Source organism: Charadrius vociferus, unplaced genomic scaffold, assembly GCF_000708025.1.
Source record: "Charadrius vociferus isolate BGI_N301 unplaced genomic scaffold, ASM70802v2 scaffold616, whole genome shotgun sequence".
Taxonomy (NCBI): Eukaryota; Metazoa; Chordata; class Aves; order Charadriiformes; family Charadriidae; genus Charadrius; species Charadrius vociferus.
This window is the reverse complement of record NW_009648690.1, coordinates 201,122-217,937: the sequence shown is the minus strand read 5'-3', so window position 1 is coordinate 217,937 and position 16,816 is coordinate 201,122. Positions and strand designations below refer to the sequence as shown.

Genomic DNA, 16,816 nt, shown 5'->3' with positions numbered 1-16,816 from the left:
TTGTCCCGTAAAGCTCATGGTGGCGGCAAAATAACAAAAAAGTGAACAGTGCTCAGGTGGCTGCCCCGGCTGAAAGGCATTTCTCTGCAGGTGCAGGTATAAAAGCTCAGGTGTGTTCACTGATGGAGCTGCTAACCACTACCCTGTACCAGGCTCACGCTCTCTTCTACACCGTGCCTGAGGGCATGCTGCCGGATCCAGCTCTGCCCTGCGGCTTGCTCTTCTCCACCCTGGAGAGCACCACAGGCCAGCACCCAGCAGGTGAGTGCCCGGGCAGCTCTGCCTTAGGCCCACGTTTGCAGGCAGGAGACAGCCCCGTGCTGGGCTGATCCCTTGACCGTGTGCTTAGAGCAGCTTTCCAGTATCTGGAGAGGGACTTTTGACAAGGGCATGGAGTGATAGGATGAGGGGGAATGGCTTCAAGCTGGAAGAGGGGAGATTTAGATGAGATATTAGGAAGAAATTGTTGACTGTGCGGGTGGTGAGCCCCTGGGGCAGGTTGCCCCGAGAAGCTGTGGCTGCCCCATCCCTGGAGGTGTTCCAGGCCAGGTTGGACGGGGCTTGGAGCAACCGGGGCTGGGGGGAGGTGGCCCTGCCCAGGGCAGGGGGTGGCACTGGATGGGCTTCCAGGGCCCTTCCAACCTAAACCATTCTATGATTCTACTTCCAGGGAGAGGTGGGGTTCTGGAGGAGGAGGTGAAGCTGAGCAGCTGGTTCCGGTACCTCCCAGAGTCAGTGGTGGAGTTCCGGCCAGCCCTGCGGACCCTGGCACACCCCATCAGCCAGGACTACCTCAGAGACACGCTGCAAAAGTGGATTGCCATGTGAGTGTGACAGTGTCCCCCTTCGCAGGACTCTCCCAGACACCACAGGACCCTTGTGCCAAGGCAGCGGCACAAGGCAAACCCTAGCTCGCCTGCTTCCTCGCTCACTCCAGCCAGGCTGCACCTTCCGCTGGCTTCTTTGCCCAGCATCCCCTCTTCCCAGCAGTAAAACAGCCAGAGGCAGCATAGCACTGTCCTAACAGCCAGGCTGTAACACTCCGATATAACAGACCAGCTGGGCTGCAAAAGATATTTTTCTAGAGCTGCTTTACACTGCCGTAACTGCCAGCAAACAAGCGCATGCCGGACCATTTGGCTCTTGGCCCAGCACCTCCTTTCTCCTTGTTGCCCTTCCCAGGACTCGGGGGCGGGGGGGGCAGCCAGACACCCTTTGTAGAGTTCCCAGCTCCACCGCTTCCCACCTCGCCTTGTCCTCTGGGTGGGGACAACCTGGCAGCCCTGCCTGCCCCTTAACAGCCCCTTCTCAGTCCTGGTGGAGCCAGCTGGTCTCTGCCATCAGCTGCAGCCCCCCAGGGTGCGCTTGCTGGCCATGGGATGTTTCCCCGGCAATCCTTCCCAGAGCCCCCACCTCCCCTCCCTGCCTGCTGGCTTTCCTGGGGTGCCATCCTGCCAGTTTCGACACCCGCCACAGCCCAGGGTTCCTGCTGGTGGGCACACGGCTTTCCTGTGGGACCCCAGTGTGGGATCCAGGGTGCAGCTGCCTGGCCGAGAGGCAGAGGTACCCTCAGCCCCGCAGGTGATTCTGCAGGCAGAGCCTCTTACTGAGAGGTTAAGAATTCACCCACGTTGATGTAGCCGATGGTCTCTCCTGCCTTCCCCGGGGTTGTGTCTGAGCAAGTCAGACTGAAGGGAAACGTTGCCTTCAGGTGCAGTGACGACATCAGGGCCGGGGTCAGCAACCTGCTCGTCTACGTGAAGAGCATGAAAGGCCTCGCGGGGATTCGTGACGCCGTGTGGGAGCTGCTGTCGAGCGAGTCCATAAGCCAGAACTGGGAGGTGGTGTGCCGTCGCCTTTTGGACAAGCCTGCTTCCTTCTGGGAGGACCTACTGCAGCAGCTGTTCCTGGACAGGCTAGAGGTGGGCGCTCTGCCATGGCAACTCATCCTGAGCCTTGCTACGTGCCCCCTCTTGTTGTCTCAAATGGTCCACTGGTGCCTGTTAGCAGCACTAAGTGTGTATTTTCAGTGCTAGGTGGCAGCAGGCACACGTAAAAAGGTGCTTTTTTTTCTTCCTCGTTCTTTTCCAGACACTGACCAAAGAAGGCTTTGACTCCATCTCAGGCAGCTCCAAACAGCTTCTCACCTTAGCCCTGCAGGAACTTGAAGTCAAATCCAGCACCTCTGCCCTGAGCAAGCACATCCAGTTCGAACACAACGTGGCCCTATTCCTGTGGTCGGAGAGCTCCAGCGACCTGCCTTCTGACGCCGCTTGGGTCAGCGTGGCAAACCGCGGCCAGTTTGCCAAGAGCGGCTTGTCCATGAAGGCCCAGGCGCTCACGCCATGCGTGCAGAGCTTTTGCTCAGCTCTGGACTCGAAGCTGAAGGCCAGGTTGGACGACCTCCTGTTCTACCTTCCCACAGACTCCTCGGCGGCCAAGGAGGCCGCTCCAACGGTGCAGCTGCGCTCTGCCTTTGACCGCTACGCTGACGCTGGCACGGTGGAGGGGCTGCTCCGTGACCACTGCATCGCCTGCATCCAGCACATACTGGGCTGCGTGCGCGAAGAGCTCCAGAGTGCCCAGAGCCTGCTGCGGGGGCAGGCGGATGCTCCCAGCGATGCCAGACTCAACGCTGTCCTCTTCATGGCGAGACTCTGCCAGTCCCTGACCGAGCTCTGCCCTCACCTGAAGCAGTGTATCCTGGGCCAGTCGGGCAGCACGGAGATGGCGCTGAAGGAAACCCGTTCCACCAAGAAGCTGGGGAAGGGGAAAGCCCAGGGAGTGACCCCCATGCAGGCCAAGTGGCAGGGGGTCAAGGCAGAGCTCCTGCAGCAGAGCCTGTTTGCTTACCAGATCTGGAGCTCAGCTGTCACCAAAGTAAGGAGCTGTTTTTCCCCTCACAGCTGCTTCCTATGTGGGTTTTACTCGCTCGGCTCCTTGCGGTCAGCGCTGTTCTTCCTTAGCTGGCTACTGAGAGCTGCTCACTGTGCTGCTGCCACACGGCTCAGGCAGCCTGCAGGGAGAGGAGGTGGTGGCAGCTCGGAGGTGGCATCCAGTGGGATGGTCTCCAGAGGAGTCATTTGGGGAGGAGCGGGGGGATGCAGGAGGCCGGTCTCTGCGTGGGCAGGAGCAGGCTGCTCATCCTTCGGTACTCCAATTAGAGCTGTCTGTGACCGGGTGCTTTTATGTTTTGCGCTTTAGGGTCTGGTTCAGTGCTTTACCCATACGTTGCTGCTCGACACAGCTGGCTCCGTCTTGGCCACAGCCACCAACTGGGATGAAATTGAAATTCAGGAGGAGACAGAGTCTGGAAGCAGCGTAACATCAAAGATCCGGCTGCCTGTGCAGGTGTGAGAAGCGTCCTCTCGGTAAACAGAGAAGTGGTCTGCTGGGGGGAGAAAAGCGCTGGTTTCCAAACCACTGCTTTGTCAAATGGTGCTGACCTGCTGTGGAGTTTGCTTGGTGTTATGAGCAATGGGTAAACACTCTCCGGTGCTCTTATTTGCTCTCTGAGATACTCACCTCCTAAGGACAGAGGTCAGAGGAAGGAAATTGGGTAGTTGCTGCTGTATATTCAAATGATTAAGATTGGCCCAGATCCTGTAAAACTGAGCCAAAGAAGGACTTATGCCTGATTTATACACAGAGGCCCACAGGAGAGAGATTTAATGGAAACTGGATGCCCTGAAGGACAGGGCTGCAACAGTGGGACTGCGTAAAGCGTAAGAGAACCCTGGCTTGCAGCTTTCCATAGGTGTGGTGGTGGTGCAGGAGCGACACTCACAGTGACAAAGCAGGTGGCAGTTGCATGGAGGGGGAGGAGGGTCAGGGCAAGAGTGAGTCCTGTGTTTGCACAGTACAGGAGGGGCTCACAGGGCAATAGCTTTTTTTGTAGTGAACCTTATAAGGTGAATTTTGTTGATTCTGAAGGTAAAAGCAGCTGGCTGAGAGCTCTGGATAGCTGGGAGGCCCAGGAGAAGAGCAGGGCAGTAAATAACAAGTCCAGGTAGAGGGTGGTCAGAGCAGGGTCAGTGGTGACAGAAGAGGCACAACAAGTAATTCTATTCTGACTACGCTCCAGTGAATAACTCTGGTAAAAGTACTTGTGGGACTCTAAAGACTGCTATAACCAAAAGTCTGGCACGTCAGTAAATAAAAACCTGTGAGATACTTCAGTCATGCTGTGGGGGAAGTAGGTCTCGGCAGCAGAGCTTTGTGGTTGCTGAGGGGAGTAGGAAGCTCGCATCATGAGAACTGAAGCAGTGTTGTGCCGCTGATAAAGCTGACGTAGCTTACAGACCACATGAAAATAACACTGTTGTCTTCAACAGCCATCCTGGTACGTCCAATGCCTCCTCTTCAGCCTGTGCCAAGAGGTGAACCGGGTCGGCGGTCACACTCTTCCAAAAGTCACCTTGCAGGAGTTGCTGAGGACCTGCATGGCAGAAGTGCTTGCTGCCTATGAAAAGCTCGTGGAAGAGAAGCAGGAGAAGGTACGTGAGTAGGATCAGCCCTCGCTCCAGCGGGGGTGGGACGGGAGGGTCGCTGGTCACACGGTGATGCATATAGTCCTGTCCCTCAGAACAGACACTGTCTGCCTGTGAAGGCCAGAAAGCATGAGTGTATTCTTCCTCTGCCTCCCCCAAAAATGAGGCAAAAAGGGATCAGACACCAGACTGCATGCCCAGAACGGTTCAGTTAGGTTGGTTGTTTCTTGGTGCTGGTGTTTTTAAACGTTTTCCCTGAAGCAGTCCTTTGACAGTGCTCTCTGCGTGAAGAGCCCTGTTCCTGACTGTCCTATTTGCAGAAAGCAGGCACCTTCCCCATGACCCAGAACAGAGCTCTGCAGTTACTCTACGATCTGCGGTACCTGAGTATCATCTTGACGGCGAAGAGTGAGGAAGGAAAAACCAGCAGGATCAAGCATGACTCCGGGTGCGGCACAGCTCTGCGGTTCAGATACTATCAGTAGTTTGTGGGGCCCTAGAAGGGTTTGAAGCACCAGCCTTGCCGGCTGCCAGGAGGATGCCTGCGGGAGTTGTGCCTTTGGGCCTCACGGGAGAAGGGCAGTGCAGACTCTAAGCTCTGACATCTTCACCAATGCTAAGCTCATCCTCAAAATGTAGGAGGAGGGGTGGGATTCTGCGGCTGAGAGCTCGGAGGCAGCGGGCTCGTTCCCCTGCTTGTGTCCGCAGTGTGTCTGTACGACAGCAGGGATACCATCAGAGGATGCCCTTGGGGAGAACAGTTAAGCTTCCACCCAAGAGTTAAAACCTTGTGTGCGCTCCAGTCTTGAGAACTGGGGCATCTCTCTTGGATACTTACCACAGGGAGAAGGTTCCTCTGCAGCAGCAGATGGAGTAGGTTGTGTAATAGCTGGAGCCCCTTTAGGCAGCTGCTGTTCTGCTGAGCAATTCCCATTTTGCTCAGTCACCTCTCAGGGCCAAGTCCCTCACTGTTTCGGAGGGAGCAGTGAAACTGCCCTGTTGGCAGGAGCAGCCGTCAGTAGGACGTAACCCCTGACAGGACTCCTCTGCTCTGCTTGTAGGATTGAGAAGGTGACCGACTTCCTGGAGGGACACATAGATCCATTTGACTTAGATGTTTTTACTCCACACTTGAACAGCAACCTTAATCGCCTGGTTCAGCGAACCTCCGTAAGTTCAAGGAAAAGGAAGGGCTGGATCAGGAAGCAGGGCTGCAAAACCCGTTTTGAAGGGCAGCTGGGGTGGCTTTATAAACTGCTTAATGCCTAAAGATAACTACTGGCACTTACTCGGAAGTGGGAAGAGTATTTAATGCCAGCTGAAGATAAGAGGAGCTTGCTGAGCTGGCTGCACGGCATGTAATCATGCATGGAGTTGGCTGAACTTTATCTAACAGGATTCACTGCAGCCTGTGCAACACTAATTGGGTTACATAGTGCTGAAACAGGCGTAGAACTCAACTGTGGTAATAAAGAGCAGCACCAGTGAAAAGCAAGAGTTAGAGAGGAGAGACACTTCGTGTTCAAACTTGAAAGCAATCACAAGCGGCATACCTGTAGACTCACCAGCAATGCATTGTGTGGTCAGCTCTGCGGCTGCCCCCAAATACAGACAGCTCCTTCGTGCCTTCTAGGTTCTCTTCGGCTTGCTGACGGGGACAGAGAACCAGTATACGAGCAGGAGCAGTGCTCTCAGCTCCCAGGAGCTCCACAACATCTTGCCGTTAGCATCCAGCCAGATCAGGTAAGGTACTTGGCTCTTCTGTGCGTTCTCATGTCTCTTTGGGAAGCGGGTCTAGAACTGCTGCTTCCCTGTGACTGGCTGTATTTCTTTCTTCCATCTCTTAAGATTTGGACTTCTGCCACTGAGTATGTCAAGCTCACGAAAGAGCAAGTCTGCTACCAGGAGCACAGAAAGAGTTCAGGTTGGTAAAACTGAGCAGTAGTAACTTTTTGTCAGGGCTTATTCTCCTACCAATGCTAGAGCTTACCGGGAAAGAAGAAAGTAGCCAAACAGTTAATATTTAACCTGATTTTTATTTGGGGTAAAATGAGAGAACCATTACGGCAACAGCATGTGATGGTTTGGATTTCCCCTTGACCCTCAAAAAAACCCCGATGGCCCCTGTATTTTTGGGGACCGCTGCTCCATAGTAAAACATAGGCAATAACCACCATGAAAATGCAGTGAAGACTCATACAGATGAGGCATTTTGAGATCAATGCATAAATGACAATTCGTTTAAAGATGGCTGCAAGAAACGTTGAAGGATACTAGCTAATTATTTTAACTCCTTTCCAGTGCGATGCTGACCCCTAACTCCTGACGAAGCCTGGCTTGGGTATTTAAGCCTGTGTGAGCAGAGTGGCTTGCTTCTCCTGCAAAGGCTCTGTGTTGTCCTGTTTCCGAGCTCAATCAGTAGACAAGCATTATGTTGCTATGTTTCCCCTAGTTTAAAACATCTGCTTAAATGGAGCTCTCTATGCTGAGGATTGCGAGAGCCAAGGAATACCTCACTCCTACAGGAAGCAGTAATTAGTAATCTGCTTCCTTTAGCTATTATTAACCCAATAATCCATCTGTGGTGATGTCGTTTCAACTGGGACAGAAGAGTAAATGTCTGGTATTATCAGAGCAGAGTGTGTTACCTGAGATGCCGATGTTTACTCTGCAACTCTCGTTCTGCATTATTTGGAAGCATTAAGGACCAGACATAGTCTAAGCGTTGTTTAAAAGCCCAAAACTTCACAATAAAGGTATTCTTTACCTCTTACACCTCAGCTGTAGTAGAGTGTAGAAGTGTGCAGTGATGTTTGGCTCACTCCTACCACTCCCCTCGCCTGCTGTGGTGGCACACGTGTTCTGCGCTGGTCAGACTTCTCAAAATCCCTGGCAGGTGTTTGCTCCTTTATATGCTAAAACAGTCCAGGAGAGGTTAAAGGCCACGGTTACTCAAGAACAGCTCTGTGCAAGACCTGTATTTCTACCATGCTGTTATCCCCTTGCTCTGAGAGCAACAGCCCCTTTTCCCTGCAGGGCATGCGGGGGACATGGAATGACATGTGAAAAGTTACCTGTTGCTACCAGCAGCAAGGCGCTGTACTTCTGCCACTCAGAACTGCTGCTGTCTGCCTGTCGCTAACCACCAGGAGTGACACCGCTTAGGTTGTGGTTCAAGCTGCCTCAGAAGAGCTGTTCTGCTGTAGTCTACTCCTCCTTGCAGCTACTATATTTGAGGGTATAGAGTAAGTCAAAGGTATGCTGTAATAGTTACCGATGCTTTCCTCTTTAAAAACTAACAGGTTCCACCTTCTGCGCTCACAAGAGCGGAAGACGAGGCATCGCGCCCTGGGTCTTTGTTCAGGCAGCTTGTAGCTGAGGAGGAAGACACAGCTGCACCTTCTCTCTTCAAGCTGGGATGGCTTTCTGGCATGGCCAAGTGAGGCAATAAAAAATAAAAAGTTTGTCTGTGTATTCGTCTTCACTGAGATCGCTCTTTCCCCTTGGCAGGGACTGATGACCCCTCCGCTGGTATTGTCAAAAGAGAAGTACTTTTCCATCCTTAGCCAGATCACAGTATGCCACTTGAACCAGGCACAGGTCAGGACTGTCCTTGCCCTCTGGCTGCTGGAACAGAGGTGTAGCTACTCTTTCACCTCTTATTCCTTAGAAGCTGTTAACCTTAAAGTCAAATTAAAGAAAAACACACATACACACTGTAACAGAAAACAAAACATTTCACAGCCAGAAGTGGGTATTAGAACATCTCTCCTTCAAGAGCCCCTCCCCAGGCTACTCTGTGCTCTTCTCCACTGGCACCGTGACTCTGCTCTCTATGTGAGCACAGTGGGCACTGACATTTCAGCTTTCCCGGGCCTAGTTTCATACTTTTTTTCAATACCGCAGCAGTAAAGATCAAGCGAGATAAGGCTCGTCACACACCAAGCTGGGTGGAAAGTTTGCAGCTGGGGCATTTCTAAGGGCTTCCAGTGATGGCACCTATTCTTACTGTCTCATTAACTCTAAATGCTCAAAAAAATTATGTTGCCAAATAACTTTTTTACTAGTTTATTGAAATTAAAAAAAGACTTATAAAACTGAAGATGAACGTTCGGGAGAACTTTACATAAAGCAACAAATTGCTAACAAACAGATTAGGCAGTCGATTGGAATTGGACATTTTGCAATCCTATAACACAGATGTGGATTCCTCAGTCTTCTCTTGACACGTACTTTATAACCACCCCAAAAACAATCCTATAAAAATTGCTTCAAAGCCCCTTTTGCATTGCAATAGTGCAGCAAACCACAAGTAAACAATTTCCTGTTAACCTGTTATTTCAAATATAGACTGAAAAGGCAACAGGCGTTTTGTGCAATTCCATTTTAACAAACTTTTAAGTTGAAATATCAAATCTACACAGTGCTGTCCCTTCACAGAAGGCAGGGAACTGCTGGTTCATCATGTAGGAAGGCGTCCCCGGCTCTGTAAGCTGTGAAAGTGTGCCTCCTTCAGGATCTGGTTGATGTGGAAGTAAGGACCTTGGCTTAGTGCAGACTGCTCATGGAAGGACTGAGAGGAGACAGGACTGGATCCTGCAATTATCGGGTTTAAGCTGGTTTCTGCACCGCACGCTCTGTCAGGGCTGTTGATGCTACTGCTACTACAGCTGCTGCTGCTGCCGCTATCGCTGCTGGAGGACTGAGACAAAGAGAAGGTTAACAGCAAAACACATTTTTCTCTCCTGTCCATAATGAAACACACTTCAGTTAAGCAAACCATCTTTACAGTAAGTCCCTCCCTTCCAGACTTTCAGGCTCACGTTCAGCCTGATGGACTAACATAAATCCACCAAGTGCTGTCTTGGCATTCACAGCTTCCGTTATTGCCAACACGTGAAAAGCGTCACAGAGCTGAAGGGATGAGCAAGCCTTCACCCAGAGGTTCACTGACCTCCAGTACGTTGGATTTCAATCTTTTGCTTTTAGGTCCCACCAGCTCTGCCCCCATGACCCACGTTAGCACTAGTGAAGTTTGCTGAATTCATCCGAGAATTGGAAAATAAAGAACATTCCTACTGAACTGCAGGTGTCAGTAAAGGCAGGCAGGGCACGAGGAAAAGTTTGTCACTTCTGTTCTAGCAGACATTTTAGGTAAGCACCATGCAAAGCATTTCCCTACAGGTCAATCTTTCTAAAATGAGAACTGAAGCATTCAAAGCAACAGGCTGTTAAAAACAAATGCAGCACAATACCCATTTTAAGTCTTTGAACACCTTGACATACGCACAACTACTCTTCTCCCAGTTAAGTACTGGGACTGCAATGTTAACTGGTAGTTTTCCATCACAATTTACTTGACGTGACAGTGAAAGAGCAACAGGCATCAAAGACTTCCACATGTAGAAAAGAGAACTCAAGATTTAGTTCACATAGAGGACAGAGCTTATTTTCCAGCATTTAGGATAAACACATTTCATGGTAATGACTGGAACGGCATTAACTATCCTTTTCAGTGTTTCAAAGACATAAAACTGTTTGGTTTACACCATTTTAAGGGCTGCTAATGAAAGGTTCCATTAGTTACAGCTGAAATATTTCATTACTGTGTGATATGCTGTTCAGGACAACGCTGCAAATATTTAGGTGCTTAAGAATCAGAGAATGACTACTTTGCCAACCGGTAAGAAGTAAATTCACAAAAGTAGCCAGCGTAAGTGACAACACCTAAAAAAACCCCCACATTTTTCTAAGTATTAAACTAAAAACACAGAAGTCAAAGCTGGGTGGCCACAGCAGAGGAAGACAAATTTAAAGAAGTCCGCGGGAATTTAACAGGCAGCACCACATCCAGAAGGCCGCACTTTGGAGTAAATCTGAAGAATTGTGCAAACTGCACCCGACATGTCTGTCAACGGGCAGTGAGGAAGGCCCAGGAAAGCACTGCGTGAGTATTTGAGATGGACCACATCTCAATGCCGACTGGAAACCCCACGGCACCGATTCCACAATCGATCGTGACAATTCAACCATATAAATTTCCACGTTTTACTAAGCACCAAAAATGCTTCAGTTCTGCTGTAGTACAGCAAGCAAGGCAGTGGCACCGAGGCTGCACCCGCGCTGGCGTAGTAGGTTTAGCTATCAAGGAGGAAACACACGTGAAGGCTTTCCTGAGGAAGCAGCAGATATAACTACATGAGCAACCAGCTCCTCTTCCTAATGCTGCTAACAGTAGAGAGGGGGAGAACACCAGAAGGACAGAGAGAAGCCATGAAATGGTGCTTGCTAGACCATCTCATTTTGCATAGAAGCACAAATATTGAAATGCAATGCTGTTACGCTGAAAAAGTCACAGCAGCCTTGGAGAGAAACCCACCGCACAGGACACTTTGTTTCCTTTTAGTCTGTGTTCCTTACTGTTTTTCGTTACAGCCACCTTCTGAAAATCAAGGTAAAAATCGAAATGAGAACCTAGTATTACTTACTGCTAAAGTTTCACATCGTAACAAACATTTTAGAGCTGTTAGTAATGATTATTTTATGCATGTCTGATTTTTTTTAAAACTGAGACAGTGTCCTGGGACGTGCTTCCTACATCTAAGGCTGTTGACAGATCTGGTTTGTCATACCCTCTTTATTTCCATTTCTCTAATGCAAAAATTCACTAGCACGTGAAGCCCGTTTATTGCCCAAATCACGTCAAAGACCTACCATTTCCCCAGGCTGTGGTGCACATTCTGTTACGCATTTGGACTACAATTAGACAAAAAAAGAATCCTTAAAGTCATCATGTCAGCAATGACAGGCATCTACACAATGAAACAAAGTTTTAAGCGAAAGGGCAAAGGAAAGTAGCCCAATGAAAGTTTATGAGTATTTTAAGCATCAAAAGGACATCTCCACGGTTTACCTGACTCATTAGCTCTTCTTAACATCACACCAAGTAGCTATAGAAGTTTTAAATAATTTCCAAACAATTGTCCTCTTAAAATGTATTCGTCTGCTGATCTATGACGTAGCACCTCAATCATTCATGACAGGAACTTAGGAAACAGCCATTCAGACCCTGCTGCTCTCAAAATCTTTCAAGATGAGTTTAACAGAGGCATAGTCTGGTTTTAATTAGAATTTAAGACCAGCCCTTCCTCAATAGTGTAATACTGTAGAGTGGCATAGCTGCAATGCTAGACAAAAACTTTGATTTGAAAGAAGCGACTGCTGCTGTGCGTCAGCAATCTCCACCGACAACACAGTGGTGTTTCTAAGCTCTGGGGAATCCTGTCGTCGGTCATAACAACAAAGAGGAACCACGAGAAACGAGGTTTTACAGAAGAAAGTTATTCAGGAAGGAAAAGAGCTAGTCAGAACACTGCAGACTCCCTTCCTTCCCAGGAAAAATCAGAGCAAAGGGCTTTTCACTGGTGATTCCCCAGGTTGCAGAGCACGTTTTGTATATTCTCCTAATTCCCGTGAGCAGCCAGCCCCTCAGAGGATCCACTACAACTCCGCCTGCCTTCATGTACAGGACAGCAATGACAGGAGAGTAGGAAGGGCCTTTGCTGAATTTACAAGTGAGTACCAGGGAAACCAACACAGCTGACCTCTTAATAAATGGAGGACAGGCTGAGCAGGAAGTGAAATGCCGTGGCAAATGCTCTGCTTCGCTAATGTTTAACATTCACTGTAGTTCTAGTCCAGCGTTTTCATTATGTGCCTGTTCATGGACTGAACTGCAAAGCAGAAGGTGACTGTCCTCCTCAGAGTGGCCGTCACCTAGCAGTATGGCAGTGGTTTGTTCCAGAAGGAGCAGGAATTGCACACTGTTACAGCAATTTGCTAAGAAGCAGTGCTGATAGAGACTGAGGAGAATCTCAATTCCCCTCTTGTAAAAGTCTGAGTCAAGGGCGCTGTGTACCCTGGATGAAAGGACAATCTAGTGGGAGAAAACAGCGCTATCCTTCTGCATCGTATCTAGCTCAGGTGAGCAGTGGGATTCAAAGTGAGGGACTGAGGGGTAACATCACAGAGCAGCCTGTGTTTGAACTGCCACTAAGACAAAAATCTCCCTTCATCTTACACATATTGCTGTCAGCTATGACAAGTAGGACAATAAAAAAAAAAAGGGGGGGGGAGGGGGAAGAGAGATCCTGACAAAAGCCAAGTCCAGCTTTAGTAATAGGGCTGCCTGATTTTTCAAACTGAGGTTTATAGTCTCTCAAGTAAACCACGCTCTGCAAGAGAAAACAGTCCACTTTCAACTGCAGGAAGACAAAAGGAATCAGTACTTTAGATAATGTTTCACAAAAAGCAGGTGTGTGTATGTCCTCACATGAAAAGCAATTCTCCCGTGTACTCTTTGAAGTTACAAATTGCTCTCACACACACACAGTTTCTCTCCTAGTTCAATATCCTAAAGCTAGTGAGGATTTGTAATCAGCGTGAGCTGCCTTTGCAAATGGCAAAGAATCAGAAAACTAAATACAAGTATTACAAATGGCCAAGAATTTCAAAGTGACATCAATCGGAAGCACTTGTGCACTATAAGCACCAGAATTTCGCCATTTGGCACAGGAAGTCCTTAAAGAAACAGTCAAATAATACTGATTTTATCTCATGGCTTGAATTTCTGGGCATGCTCAATTCAGTGACGCAACACTACAAGAAAACAAGACGAAAAAAAGCCCCCAAAAAGCTCTATTCATCAGTAGATGACATTGTAAATTTTGTTCCCTTGAGAAAGGGAACATTGATTTTTGTAAAACTGTGTCCAGCGGGCGCATTCCTCCACTTCAGCAACAACAGTAAGAAATTCTCCTTGCCTGCACATCAGGGTTTAATGTGTTAAAAACATACTTTTACAACGCAAGTGCATGCATGAAGCAGGAGTCTTATAATGTTAGCCTCAGCAACTGAGCTCTGCACTGATTTCGCTGGTGGCGGGGCAGGCAGTGCATGCCCATGCTGTTCACTTGCAGGCACCCAAACAAAACAGCCGTTAAGGACAGAGTTAAGGTCATCCACTCTTGTGTGGCTACCACAAGACTATTTCCATTTCTGCATTTTAGCGGCTTTGCCCAGTCAAACGCCAAGTGTTGATATGACAAGCAAAGGTGCTTCTGCCACTCACCATGAAGGTTTTTCCTGATATTCTTAATTTCATTACTCCTACTTCAATCCCTTGTTCCACACTAAATTCTTCCTCCTCCCGCCACAAAGCTCGTTTAGCCATTAACTATTCTACACTCGAAGAGGTGTTTAACCTGTTGGACAAGTGATTCAGTGTCAGATGGCAAGCAACTATTTATGGTTCTACCCGTTATACCCGAGAAGCAAAACCAACTTCATCCCAGCAAGTCATACTTCTGGCAAAACAGCAGTACAGGAACCAGGAACATTTTTCATCACAGCAAATTCATTCATGATGAACATCTCGGCTGTTAGAGCATTTTCCATACAAAATCACTGACTATCGCATCAGCTACACGTAAAGGTGTACTGGTTAAAAGAAAGTCTCCCTCGCAAAAGGAACAGTGGGATACAGAACTTTCTATCATTTTAAATGTAAGTATACATTTGAAGCCATTACCATATAATAAAAGAGATGTTGCTCACAGTTACATAGCACAAAACATTTTCTGCAGTCAAAGTATATTTAATAGTTCAATATAACTGCAATAGTTCGTAATTACTCATTACAGCCAATCTTTGGAGTGAGAGGGCTGTACAAAAACCAACAAGGATATTTCAAAACCTTAAAAGAAATCTATTTCATGAACAAACCAGGAGGGAGCCTCTGCTCTGCACGCTCTTTTCCATGAACGTTTTGCAACAGAACTACATTGCTAATTAGAAATGCATACAGTGAATTTTCAGATGATTAATACAGGCAACAACTAGGGAAATCTGGCAGCAGCTTGGAAATCAGCATTTTTTTAAAAAAAGAAATCTCACAGCTAGCAAATTGCACCATCCTAGAACACCTGTCATTTGAGCGATGAGAACAAGAGACAGTTTATCCCACGTCCAGCAAAAGATCATGGCAAATGCGAGTAGAAACCAAAATAGTTTGAGTTCAAGTGTTTTAGCTATGAACGAGCAAGTCTTGCTTAAACTGCTGAGCTCTATCAGAGCATTTTTTTAAACATCAGATAAGCACCACTGCCTGCAACAGGCAATTTGTGTATCACACTAGTTGGAATGCTTTTTGACTTTCTACCACAAATTACCACGTTACTATAAGTAAGTGCAAAGTTGGAAGAGTGGACAGCCAGGCAAAGTGACAACATGCACTTGTAATCCACCCCAGTCACCTCCTCCATTCTGGATACGCTACACCTTTTTTCAGGCAGCAAAACTAAAAGTGGCAGCAAATGCTTTTCTTGTTTCTTCACTTGGGTACTAGTTATCAGTATTTGAAATAGATTAACAGAAATATTCAGGCCAAAGATAACCAGGTTCACTGGAAAACATGCTGATTTCCAAACCGCGTTTTACAGATTTCAATCTCTAAAGTACGTAACAGAGTCAAGCCTCATGACCTCACATACAAAGAAAAAAAAAAGTTTTCATTAACTACTCTCCATGAACAAAATTTCTCAGAATATTCCAATTATTATTTAAATTCAGCATTAAAGAAAATGGAATTTGCCCAGGAAGGCTCTCACCTCAGTGTCCCAAGAGTCCTGAAGGACAGTATTCCTGGTACTACGTTTTGTCTGGGGAACATGACTTTCATCTTCATTGCCATTCCGTCTCCTCTTCCTGAAGAAAGTTCAGGGAAAAAGGAGAAAAAAAAAATTAGCAATCTACTCATATACCTTCTGTTTTGTTCTCTAAAGGTAACTCTACAAAAAAAGCAGGAAAACTTGATAAATGAATGAACAATGTATCTAAACCTCTGACATGCTGTGGACTTTCATGTTCTCTTTTTAGCTGTTCTCTACAGAATAGAGAGAAAATGATCGTGTTTCTCACAAAGAAGCCAAGCTGATATTTTTACATCAGTTTAAGGGACATGGACCTACACTTGCTATTAAAACCAGTGCATCTTTCCAAATAAACCTGTTTGACAATTCTCAGCCTTGCAACTGCTCTCAGTATTCAGGCACATCTAAAAATAAGCCTGGGACTTTGAATGACATCTGACAGGCTGAGAAAAGCACCCGGGAAGACTGGCAGTGACTACACTTTCAATAAATACCCAATTACGTTCATCTTGCTCACATGAGTCTGCAGTTAGGGCCTATGATGACTTTCTTCAGTCTCTCCACATTGACTTTGCATTTGATGTCAAGTCACGTTCCTCAGCAACATTATTTTCCATGAAGAAAGTTTTGTCAGAAAACACCTCACGGAAGACAACTCCTTCCTTGTTTCTGATGTATTTGCCATCCTCTTATGACATCAGTGTCACTTCACAGCAGATCAACAGCAACCTAGAATCCCTACAAACCAACGTCCCTCACTGTCTGCAGAATTATAATACTAATATCAAATTATTTTTCCCACCATACAAACACCACAGGTCAACCAGGACCTCAGCACACTGGGCACTATCTAAAATACAGGATGGAGCTGTTTTGGTGGCTAAAAATTAACACATGCTCAAATGAGTCAAGACAGCCTCAAGTGAGGTATTTATAACAATTTTTTCTTACAGACAAGCTTCAGCAGCAGACTCAGCTGCCAGTACTTGGTCCACGCCTACAGACCAGGAGCTGCCTCCTCGCTCTCCCATCCCTGGGAGGCTCGCAGCACTTTCAACCGTTGCCCACCACAGTCCATCAGGTTCTTCCTCCCCTAGGACCACTCTTCTAGAAAAGACATTCCCCCCTCTCACTCGACATTTGCACTGTCTCTATATTCTTCCTTTTCTTAGTGTCGGCAGCCCACAAGCAAACTCAACACCTCCGTCCCCCACGGCCTACCCCGCTGCCTCACAACTCCAGGCACTCACAGCCCAGCTCCTACACGCTTCACGGTTCCTCCTGTTTCTTCCCCTACCTCCTCCCCCTCCCCACCAAGCCGAGAAATGCTCCTCCAGCACACCTTGAGGCCCCCATATCCTCTGCATTCTCTACGACCGACCATTTGATCTCCTAAACCCCACCAACTGCTCCCCGCCCCCAGCTACACCTTAAACATTCACAACCGCCACACTCCCAGACCCAGTTTAACCCCTTCCAGAGATCAGGGGGCCGCTCCCCTCCTTTCCCCCCATCCCTCACCCTCTTGTTCAAGCCAACCCCTCTAGGACAACGTGAACCACCTCCCTCACCCTCAGACCCTCCTCACGCCTCCCCCGGTCGCCACGTACCCCCCAC

General features: G+C 48.0%; 2 protein-coding genes across 2 annotated transcripts in view; one reads left to right on the top strand and one right to left on the bottom strand.

Annotated features, from left to right (window-relative positions):
- COG1 (component of oligomeric golgi complex 1) overlaps positions 1 to 7,962 on the top strand; it is a 14,289-nt gene extending 6,327 nt beyond the window's left edge. Inside the window, exons 3-13 of the mRNA XM_009886546.1 lie at positions 91 to 261; positions 671 to 824; positions 1,712 to 1,922; positions 2,092 to 2,880; positions 3,205 to 3,351; positions 4,335 to 4,496; positions 4,811 to 4,938; positions 5,552 to 5,660; positions 6,124 to 6,233; positions 6,339 to 6,414; positions 7,793 to 7,962. Coding sequence (XP_009884848.1) covers positions 91 to 261; positions 671 to 824; positions 1,712 to 1,922; positions 2,092 to 2,880; positions 3,205 to 3,351; positions 4,335 to 4,496; positions 4,811 to 4,938; positions 5,552 to 5,660; positions 6,124 to 6,233; positions 6,339 to 6,414; positions 7,793 to 7,933 — 2,198 coding nt within the window. The 3' untranslated portion in view covers positions 7,934 to 7,962. The remainder of the gene's footprint in view (positions 1 to 90; positions 262 to 670; positions 825 to 1,711; positions 1,923 to 2,091; positions 2,881 to 3,204; positions 3,352 to 4,334; positions 4,497 to 4,810; positions 4,939 to 5,551; positions 5,661 to 6,123; positions 6,234 to 6,338; positions 6,415 to 7,792) is intronic.
- A 395-nt stretch (positions 7,963 to 8,357) lies between these two features.
- FAM104A (family with sequence similarity 104, member A) overlaps positions 8,358 to 16,816 on the bottom strand; it is a 9,429-nt gene continuing 970 nt past the window's right edge. The window contains exons 2-4 of the mRNA XM_009886545.1: positions 15,158 to 15,254; positions 10,870 to 10,932; positions 8,358 to 9,192 (exon numbers count right to left, since the gene is read on the bottom strand). Coding sequence (XP_009884847.1) covers positions 8,953 to 9,192; positions 10,870 to 10,932; positions 15,158 to 15,254 — 400 coding nt within the window. The 3' untranslated portion in view covers positions 8,358 to 8,952. The remainder of the gene's footprint in view (positions 9,193 to 10,869; positions 10,933 to 15,157; positions 15,255 to 16,816) is intronic.